Source organism: Salmo salar, chromosome 22, assembly GCF_965601325.2.
Source record: "Salmo salar chromosome 22, fSalSal1, whole genome shotgun sequence".
In the NCBI taxonomy this organism is placed as follows: domain Eukaryota; kingdom Metazoa; phylum Chordata; class Actinopteri; order Salmoniformes; family Salmonidae; genus Salmo; species Salmo salar.
In genome coordinates, this window is record NC_138312.1 from 41,217,832 (window position 1) to 41,235,335 (window position 17,504).

At 46.3% G+C, this 17,504-nt stretch overlaps 1 protein-coding gene across 2 annotated transcripts in view; it reads right to left on the bottom strand.

Annotated features, from left to right (window-relative positions):
• The window catches only part of LOC100380688 (calcium-dependent secretion activator 1), a 158,518-nt gene that overhangs the window by 113,008 nt on the left and 28,006 nt on the right, over window positions 1–17,504 (bottom strand). For both annotated transcript variants that reach the window (XM_082967611.1, XM_082967610.1), the window contains exon 2: window positions 5,328–5,441. In XM_082967611.1, the coding sequence (XP_082823737.1) occupies window positions 5,328–5,441 (114 nt within the window). The remainder of the gene's footprint in view (window positions 1–5,327; window positions 5,442–17,504) is intronic.

Below are 17,504 nucleotides of genomic sequence, written 5' to 3' on the forward strand. Positions count from 1 at the left end.
GCTGTTCCATAAGGTGTATTTTTATCAATTTTTTACAAATCTAATTTTACTACAGTTCCATGTAGTTGTGGCTCTATATAGTGCTGTGTGCCTCCCATAGTTTGTTCTGGACTTGGGGATTGTAAAGAGACCTCTTGGCATGTCTTGTGGGGTGTCAACATGTCAATACCTCTCATAAATACAAGTTTTGATGAAGTCAATCTCTCCTCCACTTTGAGCCAGGAGAGAGTGACATATATATGTATTAATATTAGCTCTCTGTGTACATCCAAAGGCCAGCCGTGCTGCCCTGCTTTGAGCCAATTGCAATTTTTGAGTCCCTTTTACTGCCACATGACAGTAGTCCAGGAGCGACAAAACTAGGGTCTGTAGGACCTGCCTTGTTGATAGTGCTGTTAAGAAGGTAGAGCTGCGCTTTATTATGGACATACTTCTCCACATCTTAGCTACTGTAGTATCAATATGTTTTGACCATGACAGTTTACAATACAGGGTTACTCCAAGCAGTTTAGTCACCTCAACTGGCTAAATTTCCACATTATTTATTACAAGATTTCATTTAGGTTTAGGGTTAGTGAATGATTTGTCCCAAATACAATGCTTTTCGTTTTATAAACTTTTAGGACTAACTTATTCCTTGCCACCCACTCAAACTAACTGCAGGTCTTTGTTAAGTGTTGCAGTCATTTCACTCGCTGTAGTAGCTGACATATATAGCGTTGAGTCATCTGCATACATACAGTAGATACATTGGCTTTACTCAAAGCCAGTGGCATGTCATTAGTAAATATAGAAAAAAGTAAGGGGCTTAACAGCTGCCCTGGGGAATTCCTGATTCTACCTGGATTATGTTGGAGAGGCTTCCATTAAAGAGCACCGTCTGTGTTCTATTAGATAGGTAAATCTTTATCCACAATATAGCAGGGGTTGTAAAGCCATAACATACGTTTTTCCAGCAGCAGACTAGGATCGATAATGTCAAAAGCAGCACTGAAGTCTAACAAAACAGCCCCCACAATCTTTTTATCATGAATTGTAAGTGCTGTCCTTGTTGAATGTTCTTCCCTATAAGCATGCTGAAAGCTTGTTGTCAATTTCTTTACTGTAAAATGGCAATGTATCTGGTCAAACACCTTTTTCCTAACCCTAACCCTAACCCTAACCCTAACCCTAACCCTTTTTCCAAAAGGTTACTGAGGGTTGGTAACAGGCTGATTGGTCGGTTATTTGAACCAGTAAAGGGGCTTTACTATTCTTGGGTAGCGGAACTACTTTTGCTTCCCTCCAGGCCTGAGGGCACACACTTTCTAGTAGGCATAAATTGAAAATATGGCAAATAGGAGTGGCAATATCGTCTGCTATTATCCTCAGTAATTTTCCATCCAAGTTGACAGAACCCAGTGGTTTGCCATTGATGATAGACAACAATAATTGTTTCACCTCTTCCACACTCACTTTAAGGAATTCAAAATTACAATGCTTGTCTTTCATAATTTGGTCAGATATACTTGGATGTGTAGTGTCAGCGTTTGTTGCTGGCATGTCATGCCTAAATTTGCTGATCTAGCAAATGAAAAAATCATTAAAGTAATTGACAATATCTATTGAGTTTACCTTTGTTCACAAAATTTAATTTAAGGTGCTCCAGAGCTTTTTACTATCATTATTTATGTAATTTATATTTGTTTCATAGTGTAGTTTCTTCTTCTTTTATTCAGTTTAGTCTCATGATTTCTCAATTTGCAGTACGTTTGCCAATCGGTTGTGCAGCCAGACTTATTTGCCATTCTTTTTGCCTCATCCCTCTCAACCATACAATTTTTCAATTCCTAATCAATCCACTGGGATTGAACAGTTTTTACAGTAATTTTCTTAATGGGTGTGTGCTTATTAGTAACTGTCATAAGCAATTTTATAAATGTGTCAAGTGCAGCATCTGTTCGCTCCTCATTACAAACCACGGACCAACAAATATTCTTTACATCAATAACCATAGGAATCACTACAACAGTTTTTGTATGACCTCTTATACACTATATTAGGCCCAGCCTTTGGAACTTTGGTTTTCCTAGTTAAGGCTACTATATTGTGATCACTACATCCAATCAATCTGGATACTGCTTTCAAGCCAATTTCTGCAGCATTAGTAAAGATGTGATTAATACATTTTGATGATTTCATTCCTGTGCTGTTTGTAACTGCCCTGTTAGGTTGACTGATAACCTGAAGCAAAATGATTTTTGTGGATCCCATCCTCCTTATAAAATGTGTTTTGTTTCCAAAAGATATCGAAATTGTCAACAAAAGTTGCACCCATTGAGCTGTAATAACCACATAGCCAGTTGTGAAGAGAAAGAATCCTGCTAAAGCGTTCAATGCCACGATTCATAGAGGGCACAGGGCCAGATATGATTGGTCTTTTGTTAGTGTCTAGCAGAGAGTCAGTCAGATCTTTAAAATCCAGTTTCAACTGTTCAGACCTACTCTTCATAATGTCATTAAAACTCATATGGACTACGATAGAATCGATGTCCATGACCTGACGTAGTACATGTGGGAGCAGTTTAGTAATGTCATTTACTCGAGCTCCGGGATAGGACAATGTTTTTGCACCAGGAACAGTCACATTTCCTACCATGGATCTGCCTAAAATCACAGCTGGAGAACCCTTTATGGACGGGCGAGAGGCTGGATGACTTAAGCCTGTTCCTCCCGGTGCCTGGTGCAGGCCTCCGACAGTTGGAGAAGCCCCAATTAATCCAGAGCAGGGACGGAAGGTTGCAGACGTCAACTTCTAAATCGTAGTAGTAGGCACTGCGGCCGCTGATACAGGCACCCCCAGCGACGAAGGTGCAGGAAAATCAGGCTCCAGGACGGTGAAACTATTCAACAAGTGTGAACGCCGTCCAGTTACCGGTGTAGAAAATGTAAACATTCCACTCTGCGTTTTCCCCAGTTTCTTAGGCTGGCAACCTGCGTGACATATTCAGCCCTAGGTTGAAACTTTTCCTTACTAAATCACACTCTGGCCAGACATCAGTACACACACAGTCTGAGTAGAGAGGAAGTGAGGAGTTGAGAATAATTGCGACAGAGCTCATGTCATTGTTTTAGGTGGAATCTTATGTCGAATGATACATTTGTTATCCGTTTGCACATATAACTTTGTTCAACTTGAGCTCTTTCCACAGATGGCTCTGGCTTGCTGATAACATCTGATCTGATCAGACTCCCCATGTGATTCGACTCCTATATTACTGCCTATACTCAATAATACATCCAATGGTAAATTGAAATAATTTGAGACTGTAATTTGATAGGCAATTGTGGTTCCCAATCAGACAGTTACTATAAAACAAATCTGTTTTCCTCAGTTAAATGTTTGGTGAATACATAGCGTTGCTTTGTCCTCAGTCCTCCTTTGAATACTGTGTGTACCATGATAACATGTTGACCTGAGTTTAGCTGGTTAATCATATTCATTTCAGTTTACATTCTATAAGGCACTCGTTATGTACTGTATTAAAGTATTAGACTCTCCCCTTCATGTCACCATATAATTAAAAAATCCCCCATGTGCTGCATGTATGCCCTTAATAGAGTAAATATCCTAAATATTGGATCCTGCCTTCATCTCAATTCCTACACTTTCTCTTAACTACCCTCCTGGTCCTTCTTTTCTTTCAATGGTATCATCATTATGCCATTATTATGTGTGCACTCACATGTTATTCCCAACAATGGAATCATTATATTTAGCTGTATTAAATGATGTCCAGGACCTACTGTGTGATGAATGAACCTGTTAGATCACATCCACATTATGTCCATAATCTAATTATTCTTTGATACATTAACTCCCTCATATCAAGCAAACACCTACCAGACACTTTGTGGAAAAGTGAAGAGAAACTATTATCTAGTGATGGACTATGGTGTTACTTAGCTAGAGCAGACTGTCTGCTTTTCGTCTTACAGACAAACGTTACTGGCTAACAAGTAATTAGTTAGTTAGCTAACTTTAGCAAGTAGATTCCACTCAACTAAAGGTATAGTATAGTTTATAATCTATTTCCCAATTGCTTTGCTTATGTATCATGTTGAAGCTGGGTTTCCCAAGTCGGTCGGTACTTACTGTTCAAGCTGGCTATCAAGCTAAACAGATGGCTCTAAAGCTCATCTGTTTGAAGTCATGCACCCAAGAAGACTCAGCCAATCACACAACGCAACACTGGACTGGCCACTGGCAAGCATTCGCCTGCCCCCACCAGCCTGAAATCCAATCAAAAGAAAACAGACATTGAAACCCAAAGGTGCCAAGACCTGAGAGAGAGCAACTTGAGAAATTGAGAGTGAAAACTTAACAAAGACTTGCCTATTGTTGGTAGACAATTTGATGCTTTCCAATACATTTTTCACATTTGAACAACGTGTGTTTGCTTACGGTTCTGTATTTTTTTATTACACGATTTTTATTTTTGATCTGCGGCAATGATGTTCTGCTCACTCAAAGTCGCACTTGCAAGCTCTCAAGTTTGGCCTGTGCACTCGTGGGACCCATCCTTTCGGTCTTGGCCAAATATCTGTGCTTTCAACTGGTCTATGCACTCGCAGCACTCATCTACTGCTCACAGGATGCGTCCTCTGCTCTCTCGACTCAGTGTTTACTTGCTCAATGATGTTCCATCTTGTTCAACAACATCATTTCGCACGCGCTCAATTTTAGAGATCAATTTGACACCATACTCCTTTGTTTGTTTTTTTACGTTGAGGGAGAGGTTATTTTCCTGGCACCACTCCACCAGGGCTCTAACCTCCTCCCTAGAGACGGTCTCATTGTTGTTGGTAATCGGGCCTACCATTGTTGTGTCTTCAGCAAACTTGATGATTGAGTTGGAGTCATGCGTAGCCACGGGGCCGAGCACACAACCCTGTTAGGTTATCTCGTAGTATTATAAGACTGTGACAGACTCCAGGGCCCCATTTTTCAAAATGCAATCGGATAGGAATAAATGCATAGAAATATAATTAATAGAACGGGCATATCATTGACTTGAATGCCTGTTCTATTCCTGTGCATTTAACCCTATCTGATTGCCAAAATCCGATAACTTTTGAAAAACTGGGCCCAGGGGGTGAAGACTGCAAGTTAGTCACAGAGATAGAGTTTACCTCCTAGTAGCTCTGGACTGGTAGTAATACTATGGGATTTTGAGAGAGAGAGAGAGAGAGAGAGAGAGAGAGAGAGAGAGAGAGAGAGAGAGAGAGAGAGAGAGAGAGATGGGGTTATGGGTCTGTGGCAGTAGAGAGAGGTTATGTTACTGTACCTCATAGTAACTCTGGACTGCGTTGATGAAAGCTTCGTCAGCCACTATCTGGGTGTCTCCGTTGAGGAAGGCCTTGAAGCGGTCGTTGGTCTGCCGGAGCTGCTGCTCTGTGATCTGGGGAGGCAGAGAACACAATGAGGACACTTCAATTACACAGCAATATAACACAGAGGACATCTCAATGACAGTGATATAACACATAGGACATCTCAATGACAGCCACATAACACAGAGGACAGCTTAATGACTGTGATATAACACAGAGGACATCTCAATGACAGTGATATAACACAAAGGACATCTCAACGACAGTGATATAACACAGAGGACATCTCAATTACAGTGATATAACACAGCCATGGGTAGGGATAGATATTCATTAGTCACAGAAGGGAGATGTATGGGCTATAGCTATGGAAGACAGTTGACTTACATTAGTCAAGGTACACTCCCCTATGAACAATTCTTTTTATTTTCGATTTTTTTATTTCAACTTTAACCAGGAAGGCCAGTTGAGAACAAGTTCTCATTTACAACTGCGACCTGGCCAAGACAAAGCAAAGGAGTGCAACACAAACAACAACACAGAGTTGCACATGGAATAAACAATCGTACAGTCAATAACACAATAGAAAAATCTATATACAGTGTGTGCAAATGAGGTAAGATAAGGGAGGTAGGCGATAGATAGGCCGTAGTGGTGAAGTAATTACAATTTTGAAATTAAACACTGGAGTGAAAGATGTGCAGAAGGTGAATGTGCAAGTAGAGATACTGGGGTGCAAAGGTGCAAAAAATAAATAACAATATGGGGATGAGGTAGTTGGATGGGCTATTTACAGATGGGCTATGTACAGGTGCAATGATCTGTGAGTTGCTCTGACAGCTGATGTTTAAAGTTAGTAAGGGAGATATGAGTCTCCAGCTTCAGTGATTTTTGCAATTCGTTCCAGTCATTGGCAGCAGAGAACTGGAAGGAAAGGTGGCCAAATGAGAAATAGGCTTTGGGGGTGACCAGTCAAATATACCTGCTGGAGCGCGTGCCATGGGTGGGTGCTGCTATGGTGACCAGTGAGCTGAGATAAAGTGGGGATTTACCTAGCAAAGACTTATAGATGACCTGGAGCCAGTGGGATTGGCGACGAGTATGAAGCGAGGGCCAGCCTACGAGAGCATTCAGGTCGCAGTGGTGGGTAGTATATGGGGCATTGGTGACAAAACGGATGGCACTGTGATAGACTGCATCCAATTTGCTGAGTAGATTGTTGGAGGCTATTTTGTAAATTACATCGCCGAAGTCAAGGATCGGTAGGATGGTCAGTTTACGAGGGTATGTTTGGCAGCATGATTGAAGGATGCTTTGTTTTGTGAAATAGGAAGCTGATTCTAGATTTAAATTTTGGATTGGAGATGCTTAATGTGAGTCTGGAAGGAGAGTTTTCAGTCTAGCCAGACACCTAGGTATTTGTAACTGTCCATATATTCTAAGTCAGAACCGTCCAGAGTAGTGATGCTGGATGGGCGGGCAGGCAGGTGCAGGCAGCGATCAGTTGAAGAGCATGCAATTAGTTTTACTTGCATTTAAGAGCAGTTGGAGGCCACGGAAGGAGAGTTGTATGGCATTGAAGCTCATATGGAGGTTTGTTAACACAGTGCCCTAAGAAGGGCCAGAAGATTACAGAATGGTGTCCTCTGCATAAAGGTGGATCAGAGAATCACCAGCAGCAAGAGCGACATCATTGATGTATACAGAGAAAAGAGTCAGCCCGAGAATTGAGCCCTGTGGTACCCCCATAGAGACTGCCAGAGGTCCGGACAACAGGCCCTCCAATTTGACACACTGAACTCTGTATGAGAAGTAGTTGGTGAACCAGGCGAGGCAGTCATTTGAGAAACCAAGGCTGTTGAGTCTGCCGATAAGAATGTGGTGATTGACAGAGTCAAAAGCCTTGGCCAGGTCACTGAAAATGGCTGCACAGTATTGTCTTTTATCGATGGCGGTTATGATATCGTTTAGGACCTTGAGCGTGGCTGAGGTGCACCCATGACCAGCTCGGAAACCAGATTGCATAGCGGAGAAGGTACGGTGGGATTCAAAATGGTCGGTGATCTGTTTGTAAACTTGGCTTTCTGTCACGTCCTGACCAGCAGAGGGAGCAATTGTATTAGTTTTGGTCAGGACGTGGCAGAGATTTTGTGTTACGTGTGAGTAGGGTGTTGGACTCCCAGTTGAAGGCAGGTGTGTTGAGTTGCCTTTGAATGGGAGTCCTATATAGTAGGGTGTGTTTTTCCTTGTGGTTGTGGGTAGTTGTTTTTGCACTGTGTTTGTTAGCCTGCAAAACCGTTCCTGTCGTTGTGAGTATTGTTTATTGTTTTCCCTGTGGATGCTTTACGTGCTTTATTAAAGAAATATGAGTATCCACATTCCCGCTGCGCCTTGGTCCATTTCTGACGACAGACCTTACAGAACTACCCACCACAAAAGGACCAAGCAGCGGAGGAGGAAGGAGCATCGGGTTGATGAATGGACATGGGAGGATATCCTGAACGGCAAGGGATCCTACATATGGGCAGAGATCCTGGCTCGAAGGGATCGCCTCCCATGGGAACAGGTGGAGGCAGCCAGGAGAGCGGAGGCAGCAGGAAAAGAGAGCGAACGTTATGCTGGAACACGGCTGGCGAGGAAGCCGGAGAGGCACCCCCAATAAAAAAAATGGGGGGGGCACACGGGTAGTTTGGCTAGGCCAAGGAAGAGCCGTAAGCCAGCTACCTGTGATTACATGGAGGAGCGTATGAGGTGGAGGGCGCCATGTTTCGCTGAGGTGCGCACTATCTTGCCTATACGCACGCACAGCCCAGTCCGCCCTGTACCAGTGCCCCGCATGTGCCAGGGCGAGATGAGCATCGAGCGTGAAGGGGTGATGCCAACCCTGCGCTCAAGACCGGCAGTGCGCCTCTACGGTCCGGTGTTTCCCGCTATACGCCCTAGCATGGAGGTGCATGTCTCCAGGCTGGCATGTCCAGTACCAGCCCCACACATCAGGCATCTAGTGCGTCAGCCCAGCCTCGCCAGTCAAGAGTCACCAGAGCTGCCCGTCAGTCAAGAGTCGCCAGAGCTGCCCGCCAGTCAAGAGTCGCCAGAGCTGCCCGCCAGTCAGGAGTCGCCAGAGCTGCCCGCCAGTCAGGAGTCGCCAGAGCTGCCCGCCAGTCAGGAGTCGCCAAAGCCGCCCGCTAGTCAGGAGCTGCCAGAGTGGCCCATCTGCCCGGAGATGCCAGAGTGGCCCGTCTGCCCAGAGATGCCAGAGTGGCCCGTCTGCCCGGATGAGCCAGAGTGGCCCGACTGCCCGGATCAGCCAGAGTGGCCCGACTGCCCGGAGCTGCCAGAGTGGCCCGACTGCCCGGAGCTGCCAGAGTGGCCGGACTGCCCGGGTCTGCGAGAGTGGCCCGTCTGCCCGGGTCTGCCAGAGTGGCCCATCTGCCCGGGTCTGCCAGAGTGGCCCGTCTGCCCGGGTCTGCCAGAGTGGCCCGCCTGCCCGGAGCTGCCAGAGTGGCCCGCCTGTCCTCCGGCCCAGCCCGAGTGGCCCGCCTGTCCTCCGGCCCAGCCCGAGTGGCCCGTCTGCCCGGATCTGCCAGAGTGGCCAGTCTGCCCGGATCTGCCAAGGTGCCTCGCCTGTCCTCCGGTCCAGCCCGAGTGGCCCGCCTGTCCTCCGGTCCAGCCCGAGTGGCCCGCCTGTCCTCCGGCCCAGCCCGAGTGGCCCGCCTGTCCTCCGGCCCAGCCCGAGTGGCCCGCCTGTCCTCCGGTCCAGCCCGAGTGGCCCGCCTGTCCTCCGGTCCAGCCCGAGTGGCCCGCCTGTCCTCCGGCCCAGCCCGAGTGGCCCGCCTGTCCTCCGGCCCAGCCCGAGTGGCCCGCCTGTCCTCCGGCCCAGCCCGAGTGGCCCGCCTGTCCTCCGGCCCAGCCCACGTTGTCTGCCTGTCCTCCGGCCCAGCCCGAGTGGCCCGCCTGTCCTCCGGCCCAGCCCAAGTGGCCCGCCTGTCCTCCAGCCCAGCCCAAGTGGCCCGCCTGTCCGGATCAGCCAGAGTGGCCCGACTGCCCGGAGCTGCCAGAGTGGCCCGACTGCCCGGAGCTGCCAGAGTGGCCGGACTGCCCGGGTCTGCGAGAGTGGCCCGTCTGCCCGGGTCTGCCAGAGTGGCCCATCTGCCCGGGTCTGCCAGAGTGGCCCGTCTGCCCGGGTCTGCCAGAGTGGCCCGCCTGCCCGGAGCTGCCAGAGTGGCCCGCCTGTCCTCCGGCCCAGCCCGAGTGGCCCGCCTGTCCTCCGGCCCAGCCCGAGTGGCCCGTCTGCCCGGATCTGCCAGAGTGGCCAGTCTGCCCGGATCTGCCAAGGTGCCTCGCCTGTCCTCCGGTCCAGCCCGAGTGGCCCGCCTGTCCTCCGGTCCAGCCCGAGTGGCCCGCCTGTCCTCCGGTCCAGCCCGAGTGGCCCGCCTGTCCTCCGGCCCAGCCCGAGTGGCCCGCCTGTCCTCCGGCCCAGCCCGAGTGGCCCGCCTGTCCTCCGGCCCAGCCCGAGTGGCCCGCCTGTCCTCCGGCCCAGCCCGAGTGGCCCGCCTGTCCTCCGGCCCAGCCCACGTTGTCTGCCTGTCCTCCGGCCCAGCCCGAGTGGCCCGCCTGTCCTCCGGCCCAGCCCAAGTGGCCCGCCTGTCCTCCAGCCCAGCCCAAGTGGCCCGCCTGTCCTCCGGCCCAGCCAAAGTGGTCCGTCTGCCAGGGTCAGCCCGAGTGGCCCGTCTGTCCGGCGCAGCTATCGGCGCCACCGAAGTGGGCGACGCCGAAGGTGGAGCGAGGTTCACGTCCCGCACCTGAGCCACCTCCAGGATAGGTGGGTTGGGGAGGGAGGGTGTAGCACCGTGCCGTCGTTGACGGCAGCCACCCTCCCTTCCCTCCCTTATTGTTTAGGGGGTATTGTTTATTGGTTTTGTTGGGGTATTGGGGATTTTTTTGTGTTTTCTTTTTTAACCTGTTAGGGCTAGGGGGCAGCATTTGCACGTCTGGATAAAAAAAATGTACCCGATTTAATCTGGTTACTAATCCTACCCAGTAACTAGAATATGCATATACTTATTATATATGGATAGAAAACACTCGAAAGTTTCTAAAACTGTTTGAATGGTGTCTGTGAGTATAACAGAACTCATTTGGCAGGCAAAACCCTGAGACATTTTCTGACAGGAAGTGGATACCTGATGTGTTGTATTACCTTTAAACCTATCCCATTGAAAAGCACAGGGGCTGAGGAATATTTTGGCACTTCCTATTGCTTCCACTAGATGTCACCAGCCTTTACAAAGTGTTTTGAGTCTTCTGGAGGGAGATCTGACCGAACAAGAGCCATGGAACGATGATGTCCCATTAGACACCTGGCGCGCGAGTTCATGTTGGGTACCCTCGTTCCAATACGTTATAAAAGAGTATGCATTCGTCCACCTTGAATATTATTCATGTTCTGGTTAAAAAAGGCCCTAATGATTTATGCTATACAACGTTTGACATGTTTGAACGAACGTAAATATATTTTTTCCCCTCGTTCATGACGAGAAGTCCGGCTGGCTTAGATCACGTGCTAACAAGACGGAGATTTTTGGATATAAATGATGAGCTTTTTTGAACAAAACTACATTCGTTATGGACCTGTGATACCTGGAAGTGACATCTGATGAAGAGAATCAAAGGTAATGGATTATTTACATAGTATTTTCGATTTTAGATCTCCCCAACATGACGTCTAGTCTGTATCGCAACGCGTATTTTTCTGGGCGCAGTGCTCAGATTATTGCAAAGTGTGATTTCCCAGTAAGGTTATTTTTAAATCTGGCAAGTTGATTGCGTTCAAGAGATGTAAATCTATAATTCTTTAAATGACAATATAATATTTTACCAATGTTTTCTAATTTTAATTATTTAATTTGTGACGCTGACTTGACTGCCGGTTATTGGAGGGAAACGATTTCCTCAACATCAATGCCATAGTAAAACGCTGTTTTTGGATATAAATATGAACTTGATAGAACTAAAAATGCATGCATTGTCTAACATAATGTCCTAGGAGTGTCATCTGATGGAGATTGTAAAAGGTTAGTGCATCATTTTAGCTGGTTTTATGGTTTTGGTGACCCTGTCTTTGAATCGACAAAACATTACACACAACTCTTGTAAATGTACTGTCCTAACATACTCTAAATTTATGCTTTCGCCGTAAAACCTTTTTGAAATCGTAAAACGTGGTTAGATTAAGGAGATGTTTATCTTTCAAAGGGTGTAAAATAGTTGTATGTTTGAAAAATTTGAATTTTGACATTTATTTGGATTCAAATTTGCCGCTCTTGAAATGCACCTGCTGTTGATGGAGTGCACCACGGGTGGCACGCTAGCGTCCCACCTAGCCCATAGAGGTTAAGGTGCATTCCGGGGTCTGCACCTTGAGGGGGGGTACTGTCACGTCCTGACCAGCAGAGGGAGCAATTGTATTCGTTTTGGTCAGGACGTGGCAGAGATTTTGTGTTACGTGTGAGTTGGGTGTTGGACTCCCAATTGAAGGCAGGTGTGTTGAGTTGCCTTTGATTGGGAGTCCTATATAGTAGGGTGTGTTTTTCCTTGTGGTTGTGGGTAGTTGTTTTTGCACTGCGTTTGTTAGCCTGCAAAACTGTTCCTGTCGTCGTAAGTATTGTTTATTGTTTTCCCTGTGAATGCTTTACGTGCTTTTATTAAAGAAATATGAGTATCCACATTCCCGCTGCGCCTTGGTCCATTTCTGACGACAGACCTTACACTTTCAAAGACCTTTAGAAAGGCAGGGTAGGATAGATATAGGTCTGTAACAGTTTGGGTCTAGAGTGTCTCCCCCTTTGAAGATGGGGATGACCGCGGCAACTTTCCAATATTTGGGGATCTCAGACGATACGAAAGACAGTTTGAACCGGCTATTAATAGGGGTTGCAACAATTGCGGCGGATAATTTCAGAAAGAGAGGGTCCAGATTATCTAGCCCAGCTGAGTTGTAGGGATCCAGATTTTGCAACTCTTTCAGAACATCAGCTATCTGGATTTGGGTGAAGGAGAAATGGGGGATGTTTGGGCAAGTTGCTGTGAGAGATGCAGAGCTGTTGACCGGGGTAGGGGTAGCCAGGTGGAAAGCATGGCCAGCCGTAGAAAAATGCTTATTGAAATTCTCAATTATGGTGCATTTATCGGTGGTGACAGTGTTTCCTAGCCTCAGTGCAGTGGGCAACTGGGAGGAGGTGCTCTTTTTCTCCATGGACTTTACAGTGTCCCCGAACTTTTTGGAGTTTGTGCTACAGGATACACATGTCTGTTTGAAAAAGCTAGCCTTTCCTTTCCTAACTGCCTGTGTATATAAGTTCCTAACTTCCCTGAAAAGTTGCATATCATGGGGGCTATTTGATGCTAATGCAGTATGCCACAGGATGTTTTTGTGCTGTCAAGGGCAGTCAGGTCTGGAGTGAACCAAGGGCTATATCTGTTCCTGGTTCTACATTTTTTGAATGGGGCATGCTTATTTAAGATGGTGAGGAAGTCACTTTTAAAGATTAACCAGGCATCCTCTACTGACGGGATGAGGTCAATATCCTTCCATGTCGATTAAAAAGGCGTGCTCGCTGAAGTGTTTTAGGGAGCGTTTGACAGTGATGATATCTATGAGGGTGCCCGTGTTTACAGATTTGGGGTTGTAACTGGTAGGTTCATTGATTGTTTGTGTTAGATTGAGGGCATCTAGCTTAGATTATAGGACTGCCGGAGTGTTAAGCATGTCCCAGTTTAGGTCACCTAACAGTACGAGCTCTGAAGATAGATGGGGAGCAATCAATTCACAAGTAGAAGCTCAAATTGTTTGGCCACAGACCTGGGTAGCATGACAGAACTCTGCAGGCTATCTCTGCAGTAGATTGCAACTCCAGCCCCTTTGGCATTTCTATCTTGTTGGGAAATGTTATAGTTAGGGATGGAAATTTCAGGATTTTTGGTGGCCTTCCTAAGCCAGGATTCAGACACGGCTAGGACATCCGGGTTGGCAGAGTGTGCTAAAGCAGTGAGTAAAACCAACTTAGGGAGGAGGCTTCTAATGTTAACATGCATGAAACCAAGGCTTTTACAGTTACAGAAGTCAACAATTGAGAGTGCCTGGGGAATGGGAGTGGAGCTAGGTGCTGCAGGGCCTTGATTAACCTCTACATCACCAGAGGAACAGAAGAGGAGTAGGCTAAGGATACGGCTAAAGGCTATAAGAACTGGTTGTCTAGTGCGTTCGGAACAGAGAGTAAAGGGAGCAGGTTTCTGGGCGCGGAAGAATAGATTCAAGGCATAATGTACAGACAAGGGAATGGTAGGATGTGAATACAGTGGAGGTAAACCTAGGCATTGAGTGACGATGAGAGAGGTTTTGTCTCTATAGACATCATTTAGACCAGGTGAGGTCACCGCATGTGTGGGAGGTGAAACACAAGGGCTAGCTAAGGCATATTGAGCAGGGCTGGAGGCTCTACAGTGAAATAAGACAATAATCACTAACCAAAACAGCAATGGACAAGACATATTGACATTAGGGAGAGGCATGCGTAGCCGAGTGATCATAGTGGGAAGCTTGGCGAGCTGGAGACACGGCGATTCAGAGAGTCTTTTGTAGCCCCCTCAGACGGTTACGTCGGTAGACTAGTCGTGTTGGATCAGCAGGGCTCCGTGTAGGCAGTAAAAGGGTCCAGACCAATTGGCAAAATAGGTATTGTAGCCCTAGAAATTTGCTGATGGTCCTCTTCAGCTAACAGTCGATATGCTCTAGGCAGCTAGCGGGCCGTAGCTAGCAGGCTAGCGAATGGGCCTTCAGGGGACGTCATGACGGAGGAGACTGTTGAAACCCATCTGGCGGATTACGTCGATAGACCAGTCGTGATGGAATTGGCGGGGCTCCGTATCGGCAATAAAAAGGGGTCCATGCCATTTGGCAAAATATGTATTGTAGTCCAAGGAGTGGCTGATGGACCTCTTCTGCTAGCCAGGAGATGGGCCTAGCACAAGGCTAGTTCCAGGCTCACTGGTGCTTGCTTCGGGACAGAGACAGTAGCCAGGGGGTAGCCACTCGGATAGCAGCTGCGATGATCCAGGTGAAAAGGTTCAGAGCTTGAAGTAGGAAACCGGAGATGTGGAGAAAAAGCAGTCCGGTATGCTCTGGGTTGAATCGCGCTGTGCAGACTGGCAGGAGTTAACCGGGCTAAGGTTAGCTGATGACCGCTAGCAGTGGCTAACTGACTACTAGCTAGTAGCTAGCTGGCTAGCTTCTGTTGTGGGTTCTGGTTCTAAAGTATAGAAAATAGCAGATCCATACCACATTGTGTGAGGCGATTGCAGGAGAGTATGTTGAAACTGAGGTTAAAAATATACAAAATATATACCAAATACAGCTGTATATACGAAGGGAAAAAAGATATATACACGGGACATGACAAGACAAAGACAAAGACGTCTGAACTGCTACACCATCTTGTATTTATTTGGACAGTGAAGATAACATTTGTAAATTTGACTACAGCATTTTGGATTTGAGATCAAATGTTTCATATGAGGAAAGAGTACGTAATGCCTCCTTTTATTTGAGGGTATTTTCATACATATCTGTTTTTCCGTTTAGAAATACACCTTATGTATTTCACCTTATGTCCCCCATTTGAATTAATTTATTTCATAAGTATTATGACAAATTCACTTATCTATTAAGGTAGTCAAAAGACAAGTATTGTACATTAATGTGGATGCTACCATGATTATGGATAATCATGAATGAATCGAGAATAATGATGAGTGAGAAAGCTACAGATAAACAATGATCATACCCCCCAAAAAATTATACTGTATTGGTAATGGTGAGAGGTTAACATTTTTTGTGGGGTATGATCTTTGTTCCTCTGTAACTTTCTCATTATTATTATTTACAATTAATTCCTGATTATACAGTTAATTCTCATGGTAGCATCTATATTAATGTAGAAGTGTTCAGAAACATATTATATTCTTACCTACAATAAAAGGGGCTCCAAAATGACATCATACATTATTCACCATTCAGTTCTTATTGGGCCAAACATAATCTAAAACACAATCAAAATAAACAGCAAATGCATCCAACAAGTTTGTAAAGTCACAACTTGATGTAGTCATTGCAAGGAATATGGCACCGAATACTAAACTTTTGACTACATTAATACACTATAAGAGAATTTGTCCAAATACGTACAGTACCAGAATCATGCAGTAACCGAGAAGGTGTTTAACAAATCAAAATATATTTTAGATTTTAGATTCTTCAAAGTAGCCACCCTTTGCCTCGATGACAACTCTGCACATTCTCGGAATTCTCTCAAAAATGCTTTTCCAACTGTTTTGAAGGAGTTCCCACATACGGTATGCTCAGCGCTTGTTGGCGGCTTTTCCCTCTCTCTGCGGTCCCAAACCATCTCAATTGGGTTGAGGTTGGGTGATTGTGGAGGCCAGGTCATCTGACGCAGAACTCCATCACTCTACTTCTTGGTCAAATAGCCCTTACACAGCCTGGAGGTGTGTTTTGGGTCATTGTCCTGTTGAAAAACAAATGATAGGCCCACTAAGTGCAAACCAGATGGGATGGCGTATCGCTGCAGAATGCTGTGGTAGCCATGCTGGTTAAGTGTGCCTTGAATTCGAAATAAAACACAGACAGTGTCGCCAGAAAAGCACCCCCACACCATCAAGTGTGGGGTGCTCAATAAGCTGTATAAGGCCATAAACAAAGAGGAAAACGCGCATCCAGAGGTGACGCTCCTAGTGGCAGGGGACTCTACCAGCATGTTAAATGTGCAACCAAGACAAAAAAATCTCCAGACCACCTTTACTCCACACACAGAGATGCGTACAAAGCTCTCCTTTGCCCTCCATTTGGCAAATCTGACCATAACTCTATCCTCCTGATTCCAGCTTACAAGCAAAAACTAAACCAGGAAGCACCAGTGACTTCATCGATGAAGAAGAGGTCAGATGATGCACTAAGTTAACCTGCCTAAATGACTACCGACCCGTAGCACTCACGTCTGTAGCCATGACGTGCTTTGAAAGGCTGGTCATGGCTCACATCAACGCCATTATCCCAGAAACCCTAGACCCACTCCAATTTGCATACCGCCCAAACAGATCCACAGATGATGCAATCTCTATTACACTCCACACTGCCCTTTCCCACCTGGACAACAGGAACACCTACGTGAGAATGCAATTCATTGTCTACAGCTCAGCGTTCAACACCATAGTGCCCTCAAAGCACATCACTAAGTTAAGGACCCTAGGACTAAACACCTCCCTCTGCAACTGGATCCTGGACTTCCTGACGGGCCACCCCCAGGTGGTAGGGGTACGTAACAACGCATCTGCCACGCTGATCCTCGACATGGCGCCCCCTCTTGGGTGCGTGCTCAGTCCCCTCCTGTACTCCCTGTTCACCCATGACTGCACGGCCAGGTATGACTCCAACACATCACTAAGTTTGCCGATGACACAACAGTGGTAGGGCTGATCACCGACAACAATGAGACAGACTATAGGGAGGAGGTCAGAGACCTGGCAGTGTGGTGCCAGGATAACAAGCTCTCCCTCAACATGATCAAGACAAAGGAGATGATTGTGGACTACAGGAAAAGGAGGACCCAGCACGCCCCCATTCTCATCGAAGGGGCTGTAGTGGAGCAGGTTGAGAGCTTCGAAGTTCCTTGGTGTCCACATCACCAACAAACTATCATTTCCAAATTGATTGACATTAATGTCTTTAAGTAATGATGGGCTGTCATTTCTCTTTTCTTATTTGAGCTGTTCTTGCCATAATACTGACTTGGTCTTTTACCAAATAGAGCTATCTTCTGTATACCAACCATTTCACAACACAACTGATTGTCTCAAATGCATTAAGAAGGAATGAAATTCCACAAATTAACTATTGACAAGGCACACCTGTTAATTGAAATGCATTCCAGGAGACCACTTCATGAAGCTGGTTGAGAGAATGCCAAGAGTGTGCAAAGCTCTCATCAAGTCAAAGGGTGGCTACGTTGAAGAATCTCAAATATAAAATATATTTTGATTTGTTTAACACTTTTTTT